This window comes from Antechinus flavipes, chromosome 5 (genome assembly GCF_016432865.1).
Source record: "Antechinus flavipes isolate AdamAnt ecotype Samford, QLD, Australia chromosome 5, AdamAnt_v2, whole genome shotgun sequence".
NCBI lineage: Eukaryota > Metazoa > Chordata > Mammalia > Dasyuromorphia > Dasyuridae > Antechinus > Antechinus flavipes.
This window is the reverse complement of record NC_067402.1, coordinates 164,662,182-164,678,885: the sequence shown is the minus strand read 5'-3', so window position 1 is coordinate 164,678,885 and position 16,704 is coordinate 164,662,182. Positions and strand designations below refer to the sequence as shown.

The 16,704-nt window shown below is 35.7% G+C and overlaps 1 protein-coding gene across 25 annotated transcripts in view; it reads left to right on the top strand.

Annotated features, from left to right (window-relative positions):
- Positions 1 to 16,704, top strand: part of CELF2 (CUGBP Elav-like family member 2) — a 974,186-nt gene that overhangs the window by 946,729 nt on the left and 10,753 nt on the right. For 17 of the 25 annotated variants that reach the window (XM_052000334.1, XM_052000335.1, XM_052000330.1 and 14 more), the window contains 2 exons: positions 6,417 to 6,446; positions 11,881 to 12,078. In XM_052000334.1, coding sequence (XP_051856294.1) covers positions 6,417 to 6,446; positions 11,881 to 12,078 — 228 coding nt within the window. Of the gene's footprint in view, positions 1 to 6,416; positions 6,447 to 11,880; positions 12,079 to 12,304; positions 13,226 to 16,704 lie in introns of those variants that run through there. The other 8 variants (XM_052000329.1, XM_052000328.1, XM_052000321.1 and 5 more) reach the window with 4 other exon arrangements.

Here is a 16,704-nt window from a genome sequence, read left to right as displayed (position 1 = left end):
TTCTGGCTGCACAAGACTGGCAAGGAAACAGGTGTGTGAGAGCTAGCTGAGCATCTGTTTCTTCAGCCCAGTGGCTAGCCAAAATTTTAAAACTGTAAGCTACAGTAAATATACAACTGGACATTGTGAACCCTGAATGAAGGCGTCCCTTGAACAGCTGATTGCATTTATAGCTGTATTATGTTGAGGGAGCCTTTTTTTAAAGATTTAATTTAAAAAAAAAAAAAAAAAAAAAGATGGCTCCATAATCCAATGTTGTTGTTTAAGAGAACAGGAATATAAACTTGAGTTTTTATAAGCATACAGGAACCCACAATTTATCCAAATAAAAAGACCTGACAGGAAAACACGTACTATAAAAGTAAGAAATAGGGGAATACATAATTTTGTGGGAGTTTCTGTTCTTCCAAAAATATTAGTGGTTATTTGCCATACTGGAAAGACTAGAACAGTCACTAGAACAGAGGTCAACGACCAATTTCACAAATGGGACAAAAAATTGTCCCTTGTCTGTCCCAAATAAAGGCTTGATTGGCAAGGATAGCATGTGAGGTGCTAAGTGGTCATTTGGAAGCATCTGTATGCCACATTTAATGTTTTAAGACATCAGCCAAGTGGCAGGAGCTTCAGGTTTCTCACCCCTCATAGCAGCCAAATCTGAGCAGAAGGGTCTTTACTTCTGGAACAGAACAGCTCTTCTCTCTATACTTTTGCTGAAAGAGCTCTAATTCCCACTTGTATCTTCATCTAGATTTTTCTTTTCCCTATTTTAGGGGCTTTGTTTTTCTTTTTTTGTTGTTGATGATGTTTTGTTTTGTTTGGGGACTGGGGGGAGTGGTTGGAATTTTGGATTTGTTTTACAATATTCACATACATACATTCTAATCCCATTCATGTTGCTTCTACTGCCCCTGGACCCAGTTCCCCCCAAAGAAGGAAAGGGGTTTGATCACCCAGCAGCCTTTTGGTCCCTAAGCTAACAGGCCAGCAGGAACGGATGTCCTCCTTAGCACCATGTGCTCACTTGCATTGCTATGCATGATAGCTATCCTCTTGTCCGTTGTCCATTTTCTTGTCAAGTTGTCGTCTTCTTGTTGTTGTTATTATTGTTGTTGTGTTATTCTTGGTGGTATAGTTATGATCTTCCATCATCACCATGAGGGGTTTGGGTGGTGCATTCCTGAATGTCTAAGAAACATGGGTGGGCTCTTGCATGGGGTTTTGGGTTAACACGTTCTGCTTCTGGCAAGGACACAAGCTTTAAATAAATATCGAAACACTATATTTGTGCAATTCTAGGCACATAGGGTTCAAGGAAAACAAAACAGATCTGATTTTAGAATGACCCTATCCTTCTATTATGAACTAGTTTGTGCCTTTTTGTCATTGAACCAATGTCATATATAAAAGCATAAATTAGGCCTTAGGTCTGATGAATGGGCTTGACCATCCTATAATCTCAGTGTTCATCTTGATCAGATATTTACTACTGACCCCAAGTTCAGTGATAAGAAGGCATATGCTTGTATAGTATGGATTCCTCCTTAGAAAAAACTGTCAGTGTCCCCCAAATCACCGAGGCATAATCATTTACAAAATTTCTCCCCTAAGCAAGGCTAATCAATAAGCAATTACCTGAATAGTGACAGCCTTTAGCATCTTCTTACTGTTCCTGACCCTAGCCCATCCAAGAAACATGACTGTCCTGATTATATTCTAAAAAACTGAATAATAGCAAAGCTGTAATCAGTGTTCTGCTATCTGTGAACATGGATGATAGGGACAGCATAGATCGAAGGCATCCACAGATAAAGCAGAATCATTTTAGTTAGTGTTTCATCTTCCTCCTGCCCGATTATTATTTTTTTCCAAATTGGCTAATGATAATAGGCAGTTAAACAGACAGTTCTAATATTTTTTTTTCCTTTTCTTATCTATTTTCAACTTGTGAGTGAAAGAGACTGAAAAATAATGTGAGGTTTAAAGGGCAAATGGGAAGGGAAGGGAGAAAAACAAGAGTAAAAGAAGTATGTAATCCATCAGCCAAGCCCTCAGCTTCCAATAAGCTGAAAGTTGGTGGTATAGATCTTGGGTATTAAGGTGTGAATTAAGTTAGAACAAAAAATCTTTTGTAGATATGTTCACACAGAGGCATTTTATTCACCTTAGGCACAGTCTGAAAATTGTGCCTCCTGTGTGTGGAATTTTAGACCTTTCTCTGTTGCCAACAAAACCTGATTTATCAGTTAATCAAAAAGTATATTTTCAATGTCTACTGTACATTTTTTGAGTTATTCTGCTAGGTACTAGAAATACAAAGACATAAATGAATTTATGGCAAATGAATGAAATGATTTTTACATGTCAGTGTAGTGACAGGAATGAAGAGCTATGTGTTCTACAAAGTAATAATTAGTGACATTCATTGTCCATACCTTTGGTCCATCCCCAGTCCTGAACTGAATGGAAATATTGGACGTATCATATATGTAATATGACTATATATTATGATATATATAATCTTACATATATATATATCTAAACATAGACACCTACTGAAAAGAAAAATCAATTCTTTTTTTTTTTTTGCACAGCACTTTCCTGCTAAATAGTTCAGTGTTTTGTGAATAAAACAGCCACAAACATAAGTACTACATATTTATAAAAAGAGAGAGCATATATCAGGAATTTTTTTGACAGGTTTTATTAAAAAATAAATAAGAGGTTCAAGCAAGTTCATATTATTGATTCATATATTGTGCTGTCACTTTTATGAAACAACTCTAAAGGTACATATAGAAGCAGAACAGTGTCACTAGTAATATATACACATATGCTTACATCTGCTTTTATATGATCACACTTTTTTTGTTTGTGATCTTTAATACTAACATGGATCTGTGATCACACTGATGTAAATATTCCCTCCATTGGTGCTCATTTCAAGACACCTATGCCTTTGTTTCCTGGGTGACCCATCCATGTTTTTGCATAGATCCCAGGTCCACTTAGTGGTGTAGAGGACTTCCTTGAAGTCTTTAGCATTTTGTAGGTATCAGTAGAACCCTTGGGCTCTTTCTTTATCTTAAACTTTCACCAGAATTAGGTTACCCACAGTTTTGATTCTTTGGAGATGGTGGTATTCAAAAACCTTTTCATTTAATGGGAACAGAGTAGAGTTCTTAGTATAGTCCTGTACAATTTCCCAAATGCAACCAAATCATCTTTTTACATTGAGTTCTAAGACCACCACATTATCCATTTGCAGTTTCTATCCCAAATATATGTAGTAGATTACTAACTGTCCTAAATACATGTCATTCTAAGGAAGAGGTTTTTTTTTTTTCCTGCAGGAACTGTTAAATTGATCTTAAGTAATTATAGATCTCAATGAGAGGACCTTGTGATGTTCTGGAGCTTGATGAAAGCATTACAATAACAATTGTGGGTTTTTAAAGCAAAGTTTAACAGTTACTTTTTAAATATTTTTTAATTTGAAAGATAAAAATCATATCACTTATGATTAAGCTTTCAATAATTGGTTTCCTTTAAAAATTTAAATAAAATTATCTTGACATTCACCTTAACAAATGTGTTATGCCTATAGCAGGACATTTCCCATAGCAGCAAGAAACACCTTTGTCAATTATAAATCTCCCTCTTTTATGCCACTTAAGTTTACTAATAAAGTTGTTGAATGGATTATCTTTATGATAGCATTTATCAAGAAATAGAATACGAGCTTAGAATATCCATAAGAGATGTCTTTTTAGCAGAATAGCCTTTAAAGCAGAAACAATTACTTAAAAAAACAAAAAACAAGGAACAGAGTGAGATGTTATAGTCTTTGTACTTTTGTCTGTTGTATGACAATTAGGATGTTCACTTTTTTTTAAATCAAGGAACCTTTCAAATAACCATCTAATTCTTTAGTTACCGTTGTTATTTTAATTATTTTTTGGGGAAAGCTACAAAGTTCTTGTTTTTTCCCATTCTTCTTTTTTCTGAAACATTTTATGAAATGAGCCCCTACTGCTTTTTAAAATTGTGTCACTTCTTATACAGATATCCATGGTATGAACTTTATCTACTCCCGTTACTTTTAGACTTCATCCTCTTAACTACCTTCTTAATGTTTTTCATTAGGCATACCAATTTGAAGGGTCCTTTGTCATTGATGATGAAAAGAGCATCTTAGAAATGTTGATAAAGTCAATCCATTTTCCTCCTGTTTTTTTTTTTTCAGAGACGTTCATCTTTGAATATTTTGAGAATGACATGGCTCAATTGGCTCTTTGGCCAAATTTTCTGGATGTTTGTTCTCACACCATCTACTTTGATTGTTTTATAAGACAATATTATTGCTCATAATCTTCTACAAGTCTTTTCTGTAGCATTTTTCTGATGTTTTACAAATAATATTCTAAACTGATTCTCTAGCTTGCTGTCTCTCTCTTTCTGCTTGATAAAGAGATAAAATATTTGCTAAGTAAAGTAGTTTCTGGGCTCTTTTGGCCTCCTCATTGTGGCAATTGCTTTACGTCAGTTTTAATGTATTTCTATGCAACATTACACACACATACAAATACATGCCCTGATTAATAGATAATTGTACCAAATCAGCTAGAACAATTTGCAGCATAGCAACCCATGCCATAACACAAAGGAAAAACTAATCCTATTAAGTAGAATATGAATTAATAAAAACCCCATTAGCACAGTCCTTATTTTTCCTTCTTTGGTTTATAAGGACCCCTACAAATAGGTAAAGTGGAACTAATGACTCCAACTGTCTCCATGGTGGCCACAAAATCATATTTAGAAATAACAGTATATTTTCACAAATTAGTCCTTTCACAGGGTAATAATAATAATATATAGAGAAACATATATTTGATTCAGTGATCCCACAACTCTAGGCTCTAAGTCATTTGAGGGTCTGTAATAAAGAATATCTGGGTACTTAAATTTAACCATTATATACATACAACTACATCATTATGGACCACCAAATTCTGTTTGAGAATGGTCTCAAGTGATTTGCACACCTATTTTATTTATATCTTACTCCAGGAAAAATAGTGAAGCCATTATGACTGAATTAACATAGTTAGAAATTTGTTTTAATAAAAAAAAAATTTAGGATACTAAGTACAAATGGCTTTAGCATATTATGTATGTGGAAAAATTGCATACATATATGTATACATTATTTTGCCACATATAAGGGCAAACCAACCTACGAAAGTATAAGTTGCTTCTGAATATGCTTTTGGTGCCCACCATAGAAATGGCACCAAAAAAATTAGTTTTATATCAAACTACATAAAAAGGCCATTTGTTTTATATACCTACACATGTACATCTATACATAAATACATGTTATAGCATAACATAATGGATATAAAGTTGTCTTTGGAACCAAGGAAGCCTATATTTAAGGCAGTGGCTGTGGGACTGTGAGCAAGTCACTTTACTAATTATTTCTCAAAATGACTTCCCAAGACTAAAAAGTGCAGAGAAAATGCTAACTTGCATTGACAGAGGGACTTTCCTCTTCTAAGAGTGTCCCCTATCAATGAAGTCACAGATCTAATCTCTTATCTCCGATATATACACATCCATATGTACACACCTATATATGTTAAGTCTTGCTATTTATTCATTTCAATTGTGAGCAACTCTTTGTGATCCAGTTTGAGGTTTTCTTGGCAAAGATACTGGGGTGCCATTCCCTTCTCCAGCTTATTTTTACAGATGAGGAAACTGAGGCAAAAAGGGTTAAGTGACTTGCCCAGGGTCCCATAGTGGTGTCTGAGGCCAGATTTGAACTCAGGAAGATAAATCTTCCAGATTTCAGGCCCAGCACTTTATCCACTATACCACTTAGCTGCCTGTACATACACACATACATATATACAGTACACATATAGGATATGTGTGTGTATACATGCATACATATATTTGTGAGTATATGTACATGTACATATAGTGATAATTTAATAATCAATTTTAATAAGCTGATTATATAATAGAAAATCAGTTAATCTTTCAGTACCCTATTGTCTGACTTTTTCTCATAACTGATAGCCTAATGTTCCCATGAACAGATTCAAGGGGATGTGCCAAATGGGTATATTGGCACTTTATGAACCTTGAAATGCTCTAAAAATGGAAAATATATTATCTTCCCCTTTAGCCAAGTCTATATCTGAATGTGAAGATAAGATAACTTAAGTAGCAATTGCTGATCTGCCTTTAGGGGAAAACAGTACAATTTTGGTCCTCTATAATCTTATTGATCAATTAGAAACAAAATCATCCCTAAGAAAAATTTCAAAGTAAGTAATGTTTGTCTTTCACACCTTCTGATCTTCCTTTCTATTGCCATTCTTCCCTGAATCCTGGGAACTCAGTGTCCTCACGATCCTTCTGGCTGCCTAAAGGTAATACCTTGCTTATGCCTGCTTTCTTGGGCAATGCATCCTTAACCCCCACCCCCACCCCACTAAAACTCCCCCAGGACAACTGATTTTAGCTACTTTTTTAGATGGAAAACATTTACTGACTCTAATTTATACTAAGATAAAAATGATTGGTACTCACTTAACTTATTAACCCTGACAATTCTTAAGGCATTTCTTAAACCAAAGGAATTGTTCTAAATTGATGGGATTAGTAAAAGAATTTCATCTCAATAGGAAGATTTGAGGAATTCTTGATACCTCTCCAGATTATAACAGGCAGGCCATACCTATTATTGCACCTCTAGATACATGTAAGCAAAAGGTCTATTCCATCATAAATACTACCCAAGTTATTTCTTCTTCTAAAAATTCAGGTTCTTTGTTTTTCCTTTTGCTTGCTGTCTTCTTCCTATTCCCCCACTACCAGGTATAAATAGATCTTTTACCTATGCCTCTGCCAGGATTAAATATCTATTGATCCTACATTTACTAAAGAATAAGAATAAGCTTCTCTCTTCCCCCACTGCCTTTCCCACAATTCTTCATAAAACATAAAGTCCAGCTGAGAGAACACTGTCCCAAAATTTATTTAAAAGACAGAAGCACAGTCTTGATATAAAGGGAATGAAGGGGCATGGTTAACCTATCAGGGTTGAGGAATCAGACCTTTTTTTCTGGCTTTGTGTCTACTTAATACTCTTGCTTAGTGTATTTGTTGACCTGATACCATCTTAGGAGACACAGAGTCTCAAATGTGGTACCAGTAGGAATGGCTATATTCATCACCACCAAATTAAAGTCTGAACAAAGGTCTCCTTCCTCTACCCAGTTAGGTGGAATACATCACTCCTGGTCTTGCCTTCTTCATCAGAACTTTACCTTTCTTTTCAAAACTTTGAGGCAGTATTCTCACATTTGAACTCTATTGTACTTTGGGGAAAAGAATAGAGGTGGAGGAGAAAATGATCATTTCTACTCTTCAGAAATTGTAGGACCATTGAAAATGGACTTGATTCCAGGGTACTTAAAAGATAGGGTTGCTGAGTCTGTCAATGATGTTTGAAATAGGAGAAGAAACCCAGGATTAGAGAAGGAAGGTGAGAATGGAATCTGCCAGTGGCTAGTAAATTTGATTTTAATTCCAGGCAAAATTCAAGATTATGTTAACTAGTGATCTCAAAGAGACCAACTAAGCTTATTTTTTACTTTGATAGTTATTAAACTTGTAAAACATGTGAATACTATTTACCTATATTTTACCAAAGGATTTAACAAAGCCTTTCTTTATGCTCTCCTTGTGGAGAAGAAAAATGTAAGATAGTTCATGAAAGAATTTGAAATGTAATTAAAGGACTAAAATCAAAGAGTAGTAATGACTTGATATCAACATGGAAGCAAATCTCTGATGAATCTGCATTTGGTTCTGTGCTATTTAACATTTTAATCATTAATTTGGAGAGAAATAGACATGCTTGTTTAATTTGCAAATGGCGCAAAGTTACAAGAGTTATTAGACATTAGGATCCAAAAAGTTCTTGGCAGACAACCATGTTGGACTAAATCTAATAAGATAAAACTGAACAAAGATAATTGTAAAGTTATTCACTTAGGCTCAAGAAATCAATTTCATTACTATAAGATAGGGGAGAAATGACTAGAGAGCAGTTTATCTGGAAAAAAATCTAGGGACTCAATGGACTGCAAGGTCAGTGTGGGGTCAATCAATACTCTAATTTAGCAGCCAAAAGAACAAATGAGATTAATAGTTAATTAAAACGCTACATAAGGAAAGGTATAGTGTTCAGGACTAAGAGTTGCCATGTCATACTCCAGCATGGTCAAATCCTATCTTAAGTTTTAGGAAAGATGTTTAACCCGAAGTAGAAAAGAAGAGGGGAAAAGATGTTTAGGTGAAGAGGGAATAATCTCCTTTGGGTTGACCTTGGAGGGCAAAAGTAGAATTAATGGCTGGAAATTACAAAGAAGCAAATTAGGTTTGCCCTAAGGAAAAATTTCCTTACAAAGTAAACTATTCAAACATAAAATGGATTAGTTTAGGAAATAATAGGTGGTTCTGCCCTCCAAAGACCTCCAAGGTCTTTAAGTAAACACTAGATGACCACTTGCCCAATATATTGTAGAAAGGATTCTTGTTCTTGTAGGAGTCTAGGTACACAGTGTTTATGATCTCTTCTAAATACAATAATCTGACTCTAGAATGTTTTTTCAATCCTAAATTCTATTGTAATGCCAGAGAAACTGAGGCAGGATAGAGATTAGAAAGTTTTTAATATTTTATTAATTGGAGAGCATAATTGACTGGACAGGACTCTCATCTCAAAGTATCCAGCGATGAATGAGAAAATCCCAAATCCTTATATACCTTTACAAACAAAGAAGAAAGCAGGAAATTTTTTCACAGACCCATTTGGTTCTGTTAGGATGGGGGAGGCCATAAATTCTTACTAAAAGCCAGAGTCAGGATGTCTGAATAAGCAGAAGTAAAGATGTCAATGACTATCCAGGATAGTCTTATCTTTTGGAATATTTTAGAGGGGTAGTGTCGTAAATTCTTGAAGGCAGAAAGGGTTAGGAATCAGGAAGTCTGATGGCCTTATCTTGAGTCTTACATTGACAATTTATAACCTTAGAGCAAATGGTCCTCAGTCTTAATGGACCAGAGCAGGGTTTTACAACTAAGAGGATTGAGGCAGAACAGTTAAGGAAACTGAGATAGAACAATTCAGAGAAACTCAGTCAAGACAGTAAGGGAAACTAGTGCAGGGAAACTGAGGTAGAACAGTTCAAAGAGACTATGACATAACACTATGTTGGATCATTATTTAAGGGACTAGGATACAGGAAAGCCTATGCTTGGTTCCATGCAACTAATAACCTTGCTAATTCAGAATTCATGGTTATTTAGAAAAGGACTCAGCTGAAGTTTACTTTGCTTAGCAAGTTTAGAGAGGCAAATAAGATTACATGGAAGAATGGTTAACCCAATCAAAAGAACAAATTCCTTCCAAGTACCTTAGCAATACCTATTTGCATACCAACAATTAGTGTTCTAATTACAAATGATTCCTCTCTTTATTAAAGCTGATTTGGCAGGACCTCTATTTGCCAACATTTTGTTATAGCCTAGTTTCATCATTATTGGATCTCCTCGAAGGAAATAAATTTTAATTCCTTGTAATATATTCTCTCATTCTGATGTCTCACTAATTCAGAGAGGTCTTCTTAGTCTGGATGGTAAGGTTTGGCTTGTCTGCTAAGCATTTATATAGCAACGCCTTATCCTCAAATTTACCCAAGTTATTTGATTTGAGATAGTATGAAATTTCTGCTTATCTTGTGCATTCTCCTATTACTGAAAGGACAGTTGGCCAGAAATCAGGAGTGTATAATTAACTGAATAAAAAAAAAATCTAGATTTACTTCCTGTGGATGGCAAATAATAACACTGGCACTAGCATGGGACACGAGAGAATAGGTACAAGCAATATTTGACTCTACTCCATAAACAGGCATATTTTTATTCAGAGTTGCCCACTGACCTCATTATGTTCAGTTCCCTTTCCTCCACCACAATAGATACTTAAGACAACTATTATACATCTAGTAGAGAAACTTGGCCCATCTCACATTTTGTTTTTAACCCTATACGTATTCTTCCCAACAACTAATATCCTATTTTGAAGGGAATTGAAGGCAGTGATGATATTTTCACTTCCATTTAATGAGCCATTTAAAAGTTAGCATTGCTATAAAATAGTCATTGGTTTGACTTGGTAATTTACCCAATGAAAGTTGAAGGATACTAGATTTAAAGTCAGAAGACTTCGATGTCAGTTGATTAGACTTACATTTGAGGTAGGTAAAGGTTCAGTAGTTAGAGTGCTAGGCCTGGAGACAAGAATACCTGGATTCAAATCCAGCTTCAGACATTTACTATTATTGTGCCCTCAGTGAGTGCCATAACCTCAGTTTCCTCAAGTATAAAATGGGATAATAACAGTATCTACCTCACAAGGATTGTTGTGAGTATTAAATGTGATATTTGAAAAGCATTTAGCACAGTGTTTGGCTCATAGTAGGTACTATGTAAATGTCCATTCCACACCCACTGTGTGCCACTTCTAGGAAATGTTACTTAGTGAGTGACTTTGAACAGTGTTTTTATCTGTCAAATAAGGGATTGGTCTAGGTGATTTCTGAGATCCTTTCTATCTCTAAATTCACATTCCTATGATACAATGCCCCTAAGAGGCAAGAAAGCAGCAGGAATGAAAGGGAAAGCCAAATAAACAAACAAATATACCAGTCTATCATAATCAACAGCCAAGATTTAGCTTCCAGATGCAGAGGAGCAACTGAACCCACTTGCTTGATACTCTTTGAAAGACACAATAACCCCCCTCTACCCCCCACTTAGAGACATTTGTGTGTGTTTATATTTCACTTAGCACATGGTAGCAGTTAATAAGTAATCAATTGGGGCAGCTAGGTGATGCAGTGGATAGAGCACCAGCCCTTAAGTCAGGGCTTAAATCTGTCCTCAGACACTTAACACTTCCTAGCTGTGGGATCCTGGGCAAGTCACTTAACCCCAATTGTCTCAGCAAAAAAAAAAACAAATAAATAAATAATCAATTGATCTGATCAGTTGATTGTGTATGTACATAAATCATCTAGAATTGAAAATTGCATCCTCGATATTCAAGTTATGTCTTCTGAACAACTATAGCAATCCCAGGAGTAGAATCTTTCTCATTTCTCCCTAAGTCTCAACACCAAAGCAGATGGAAAATCTCCAGGGTGCCCATCCCTAGCTCCTATGCTGCAGATGTTGGGGGTGGGATGAGGAAAGGGAATCCAAAACCGATTCATTCATTGGCTTGCAAAATATAAAGCTATTGACCATAGCAGACAACATTAGTAGCACTGGACAGTTTAAGGAAGAAAAGATTTTTTCCCATTTTTCCAACACTTTAAGCCATGTAGTAGGGCTTCAAGAGACCGAACCATTGGATTCTACCATGTAAAATTTAGAGACTTCAGAAATGTATAGGAGTACATTGTTGGCAAAACTGTACAAAGCAGGAGTGTCAAAGAAGCTTAACTGTACTTGCCAGGAGCAGGTTGCATGTCATTCAGAATTGGGTTGTCCAACTGTAGTGCCTAAGTGGATTTTGATCACTGTTGTGAGTTTGGGGGTCTTTAGTATGATTCACCATGATTTCATTGGGTTGTTTGTGTTTGTGTTTCCGTTTTTCAGTTTGATTTTGTTGGAGTGCTAGCATGCATGCTTTTGCTGTTGTAATTGTGTCAAATAATTCTCTAACTTCCTTTGGAAAGCACTAATGAACAAGTGCAATTTCTCTTCTCTATTGTTGGGTTTTTTGTAAAGTTGCTCAAATGCTCTCAGGTATGGCGGCTCTGAATGGAGGACTTGGCGCCACGGGCTTGACGAATGGTACGGCTGGCACGATGGATGCCCTCACCCAGGCCTACTCAGGAATTCAGCAGTACGCTGCCGCCGCGCTGCCCACGCTCTACAGCCAGAGCTTATTACAACAGCAGAGTGCCGCGGGCAGCCAGAAAGAAGGTAGGTGCTTCCCCACCAGTCTCCGAGACCGCCAACAAGCAGTATCTTATTAAAGTTGGTGACAGTCTCATTTTTAAAGAATTAGGAAAAAAAACTAAATTGAGCCAATGTTTAAAACAAACAAATGAAAAATCAGTTGTTTCATTTTTTTCTTTTCACGGATACATTCTGAGGAAAACTGATTGGCCTAACCATTTATTTTAACCTTCTCTTCTTTCCTGTTCAGTGTTATATTTCTTTTATCCTTTGATTTAATTTTGTCATCTATCCTTCAAGATGGATTTGCCGCCCATTGTGTGTTAATGTGCAATTAATCATTAGCTGCTGCTCTCAAAAAAGATGCCAGGAATAAACAAACAAACAAAAAAACCAGCCTGGGCCACTTCTTCTTTCCCTTAATATCTAGTTTCTTGTTATGGGCAGAGGCGAATCCATAAAACATTGTATGGGGGCTGCACTCTCACTTTCCCCAACTCTGTGATCTCCATGTAACTCTTGTGATCCTCTAGCTGCTTGTTATTAGACATTAGTTTTCAGGTTAATGACAAGATTCGCTGTTAGGATTGAGTGGTTCTTTGTTTAATTGTGGGTCCTCTGGGGAAGCAAATAAGTGATTGATTGCCTTGCTTTCTCTGCCAATAAAGCAAAATAAACCTCAGGAAGTTAATGCTAAGAATAAATTAATACTAATTATGAAATGTTTAGTGAGCTAGTCCGAACAAGGGTAGCTTGTCTCCTTTTACTTCTTTTGGGTTTCTTTTGTCTTTACTTAATTTGCTGGGAGACAGAATGGAAAGCTTAGTAAGCTTTCCCAAAAGTATCATAACTTGATTCTGTCTTTGCCTGCTTAGACTATGAGGGAAATGTAAAACATTAAAGAGCTGGAGTATACCTTTAGCTTTTTAAAAACAAAACTCCCTTTTTTCTATTTCCCCACACGCTTTAAATTTAAATTTGGTTTTATCTGCATCTTTTGGCTTTAAAGGTGTTCTGTAAAAAGTATAGCAGGGTTGCATCCCCATAAATTTGTAAATTTTAAAGGGACACTGACAGTTTTAAATGATATTTGTGTTTTAAAAAAGCTTTGTGATGTTGTATTATCAGTAATATTGTAGATTATTAAAAGAAAAGAAGTTTGAAAATCTCATTTACTTTTCATCATTTCTGCTGTTTATTTACTTTTAGCCTTGACTGCTGTTATAGATTTTTTCCCAATGCACAATTATTGAGACAAATCCAAAGCCCCAAGTTTCATATAGGCAAGACCTACCCTGTATTAACATTATATGTCCTACTAAAGAGAGGCATTGATATATATTGATAGGAGTTCCAAACCATCATAATAAGAGAAGCCATAAGCAACAACATTTTATGGAAATGTGACATTATTATTATTGATGCTATTATTAATGCTCAGAGAGATATCCTGTCAGATTTGTGTTCAATCTTCTAGAAATAATAGACTCATTTTGCCCCATTATTATGGACAACATGTTTCATTCTCCATTTATAGATGAGATGAAGAAACTGCAGCGTTTATCACTGAGAAAGCTATGTCACAAATATTCCATATATCCATAAGGCAATCAGGGAAACTTTAAAAGAAAGTTCTATTCAGTTGGATTAAATTTAAAGGTCACTTCCCTGGGCTAAAATTTTCAAAGCCCCTCCACATATCTTTCCACATATCTTTCCCCTTTTTCATCCTTAAAATATTCTTACCACATGATCCAGAGCACTGCAAGATAAACTGGCCAGGCTATAGCGGTATCTCAGATGGTAATCATTCAGTCACTCAACAGGTATTTATTAAGCATCTTCTGTGTGCCAGGCAACATGCTAAGTGCTGAGGATACAAATTCAGTGAATGAAATGATGCCTATTCACATGAAAAAGAATTCAAAGCACCCTCTTGATTATCTATGTTTAGAATTCTGTATTATCTTCAAAAGTCTATGGTCAGGGCAGCTAAGTATTACAGTGGTTAGAGCACCAGCCCTGAAGTCAGGAGGACCTGAGTTCAAATCTGGCCTCAGACACTTTACACTTCCTAGCTGTGCGACCCTGGACAAGTCATTTAACCCCAATTGTCTCAGCAAAAAAAAAAAAATCTATGGTCTTAGCAACTTTTTTTCTCTTTAGAATTTTGTGTCTCCAGGGGCCTTTTACATATGTTTTTTGCCTACTTTTCCTTTACCCAGCCAATATGTACTAAAGAGATTTAAACTGATTTTAATTTTAGTTTTTGTAAAGCATAATTAAGATAGTTAATCCAGTAGTGTTGGGGAGAAAATCACAGTTCATTCCAGAACCAAGTAAAAACTACTTCTTTGTTTTACATACTGCACTTCTACTCTTTACTTTTGTAAAACAAAGATAAGAAGATAAAACAAAAATTGGCTAAAATCATTTCAAGCATATTCCCCAGATATGGGTTCTCCCTCAGAGAAAAGACCCAACTTTGTAGTGTGAATAAAGAAATATTTTTTTCCCATCCAAATTATCTGACAGGATCATAGCATCGCCTGGACTCGATAGCATGGACAAACCTTTTCTCTACTTTATAAGTCCAAATTCTAGAACTAGAAATTCGTCCCATGAGGTCACTTCTGTGTCCTCCGGGCCTGCCCAAAGTCACAACTAGAGTTCCTCTCCAGTTCAATAGTGGCTTGTTGTAATGGTAGTCAGTTCCTTAGAAAGGGTATAATAGCATATACATGAACTGAACAAAACCCTTCAGGAATACTATCTGAAGGAGTCTGTGGATTTCACTTTATTCTCAGATGATATTTGACTACCTGGATTTCATCAAAATGTAGCCCTAAGTAGCGATTTTTTATAACACAAAAACTACCAGTTCATTTATCCATCACATGTCATTCTAAATATTTGAGAGCATACCCATTCAAAAAAGAAAAAAAGAACTGACCAGACTAGAAACATAAATTTTAGGACAGATTGGGAAGAAAGAAAATGATATAGGGATGGAAGAAAAACAACAAATATAAAATAGTGACAACAAAACCTCTGCTTTTGCCTGACTTTAGCTAGGTAATTATGGGCAGCATTTTCAGCTCTTTGTATACTATGACCTCTGAGACCTGGCTAAATGAAACCATTTTAGGAACCAGATCTCTGAACTTCCTTGGTCTGCATCTCTGTGGGAGTAGTTCCTGATCCTGTTTTATGTAACAAGCTTCTCAACATCTTCATCCTTTGCTTGAGGATAAGCTATTGTTTCTCTTTCCCTGTTTCTCTGGCCAAATGAAAAAGGAAGGTGACCAATAATCGAGGTAATTCAGTCAACATCAATAGCTATTATGGGTAATTCCCAATCCTCTTCCTTAAGTCTCAATACTTATCAAAAAGGAAGATATATCAAGATGGGCACCTTAGAAATATATTTTCAATTTACCTCTTTCATTTTAATTTTCATTATCTGAGGGATATTTGCAGGTCAGTCTTTTCAGAGACCCTCACATGGTACCAATTCAGATATTTATAGACCCAAATTATATTTTAGACATAAAATAATCTCTCACATCCATTTTGAAGAGATTTTATGAGGAGAATTCCAAGATATCACCTTCCTCTTTTTCTTAACCTATTTTCTGATGCTTATATATTCTGAAGCATTTATCTAACATGTTTCAAAAACTTTTTAGACATAGTCAACCACTCTCTTCTTTAGTGCATTAAAATTATATTCTTTCTCTGGGTTCCAGGAGAAGAGAGATGCTTCACAATTTAAACTGGGCCTCACTGACCCTCATGTGTGTATATGGGCCCCTTATTTAAAGTGGCCAATAAATCTGGGTTGGTATGATTTATGTTGTGTTTGCTCTATGTACACATTGCAAAGGCTTCCCTCTTCCTCCCCAGTAATTCCCCCAACATGCTTTTCCATTGTTTTATTTTTACACCCATCTCACATTCCTAAGTTTAGTATTCTAATAAATAATAAGTAGATAAAATATTATTTCCCCTTTTTAGAGGAAAAAATATTTTATTTTACTTTTTAACCAAACCTAAATTTGGGGCCTAAACGATATGACAGTGTCCCTTTAAAATATAGGTCACTGCCCCTCCACTGGCATTTCTAGGGGAAAGTGTGGAAAAGCATTATCTTAAGTATGAAATTCTACTTCGTAATGTTTGAATTTTTCACACTGATTGATATCCATTGGATTGGTGAGGAGATAGCCAAGTCATCAAAGATGTCCATAGAAATGAATACTTAAATGAGGCTGAAATATTTCAACCTTCTAGTTTCAGGCATTTGTATCATAAATTTTTTCTCAGTGGTTAAGAAAGTCCCATTCATTGGAAAGATTTTTTTTTTATTTTAATTTTTTCTCATTTGTTTATTTATTTACTTATTTTTGTGGGAAGAAACTTGGTTTGATTTTTCCTTACATCTTGCCAGGTGGTTTTCTCCATTTCATTTTTTACAAAGTTCTTTTTACCCCCATTTTATTTTTTTTCTCTCCAACCCATACACCTTCCCTTCCTTCCCTCTACCCTCCCCCCTGTCTAGGGAAAACATTGCAGCCCCTCCCCTCAGGCTGTGAGAGGGGCAGGCAGTCCTGGTTCCTCTCATGTGAACGCCAGTTGAGGCTCCATGAA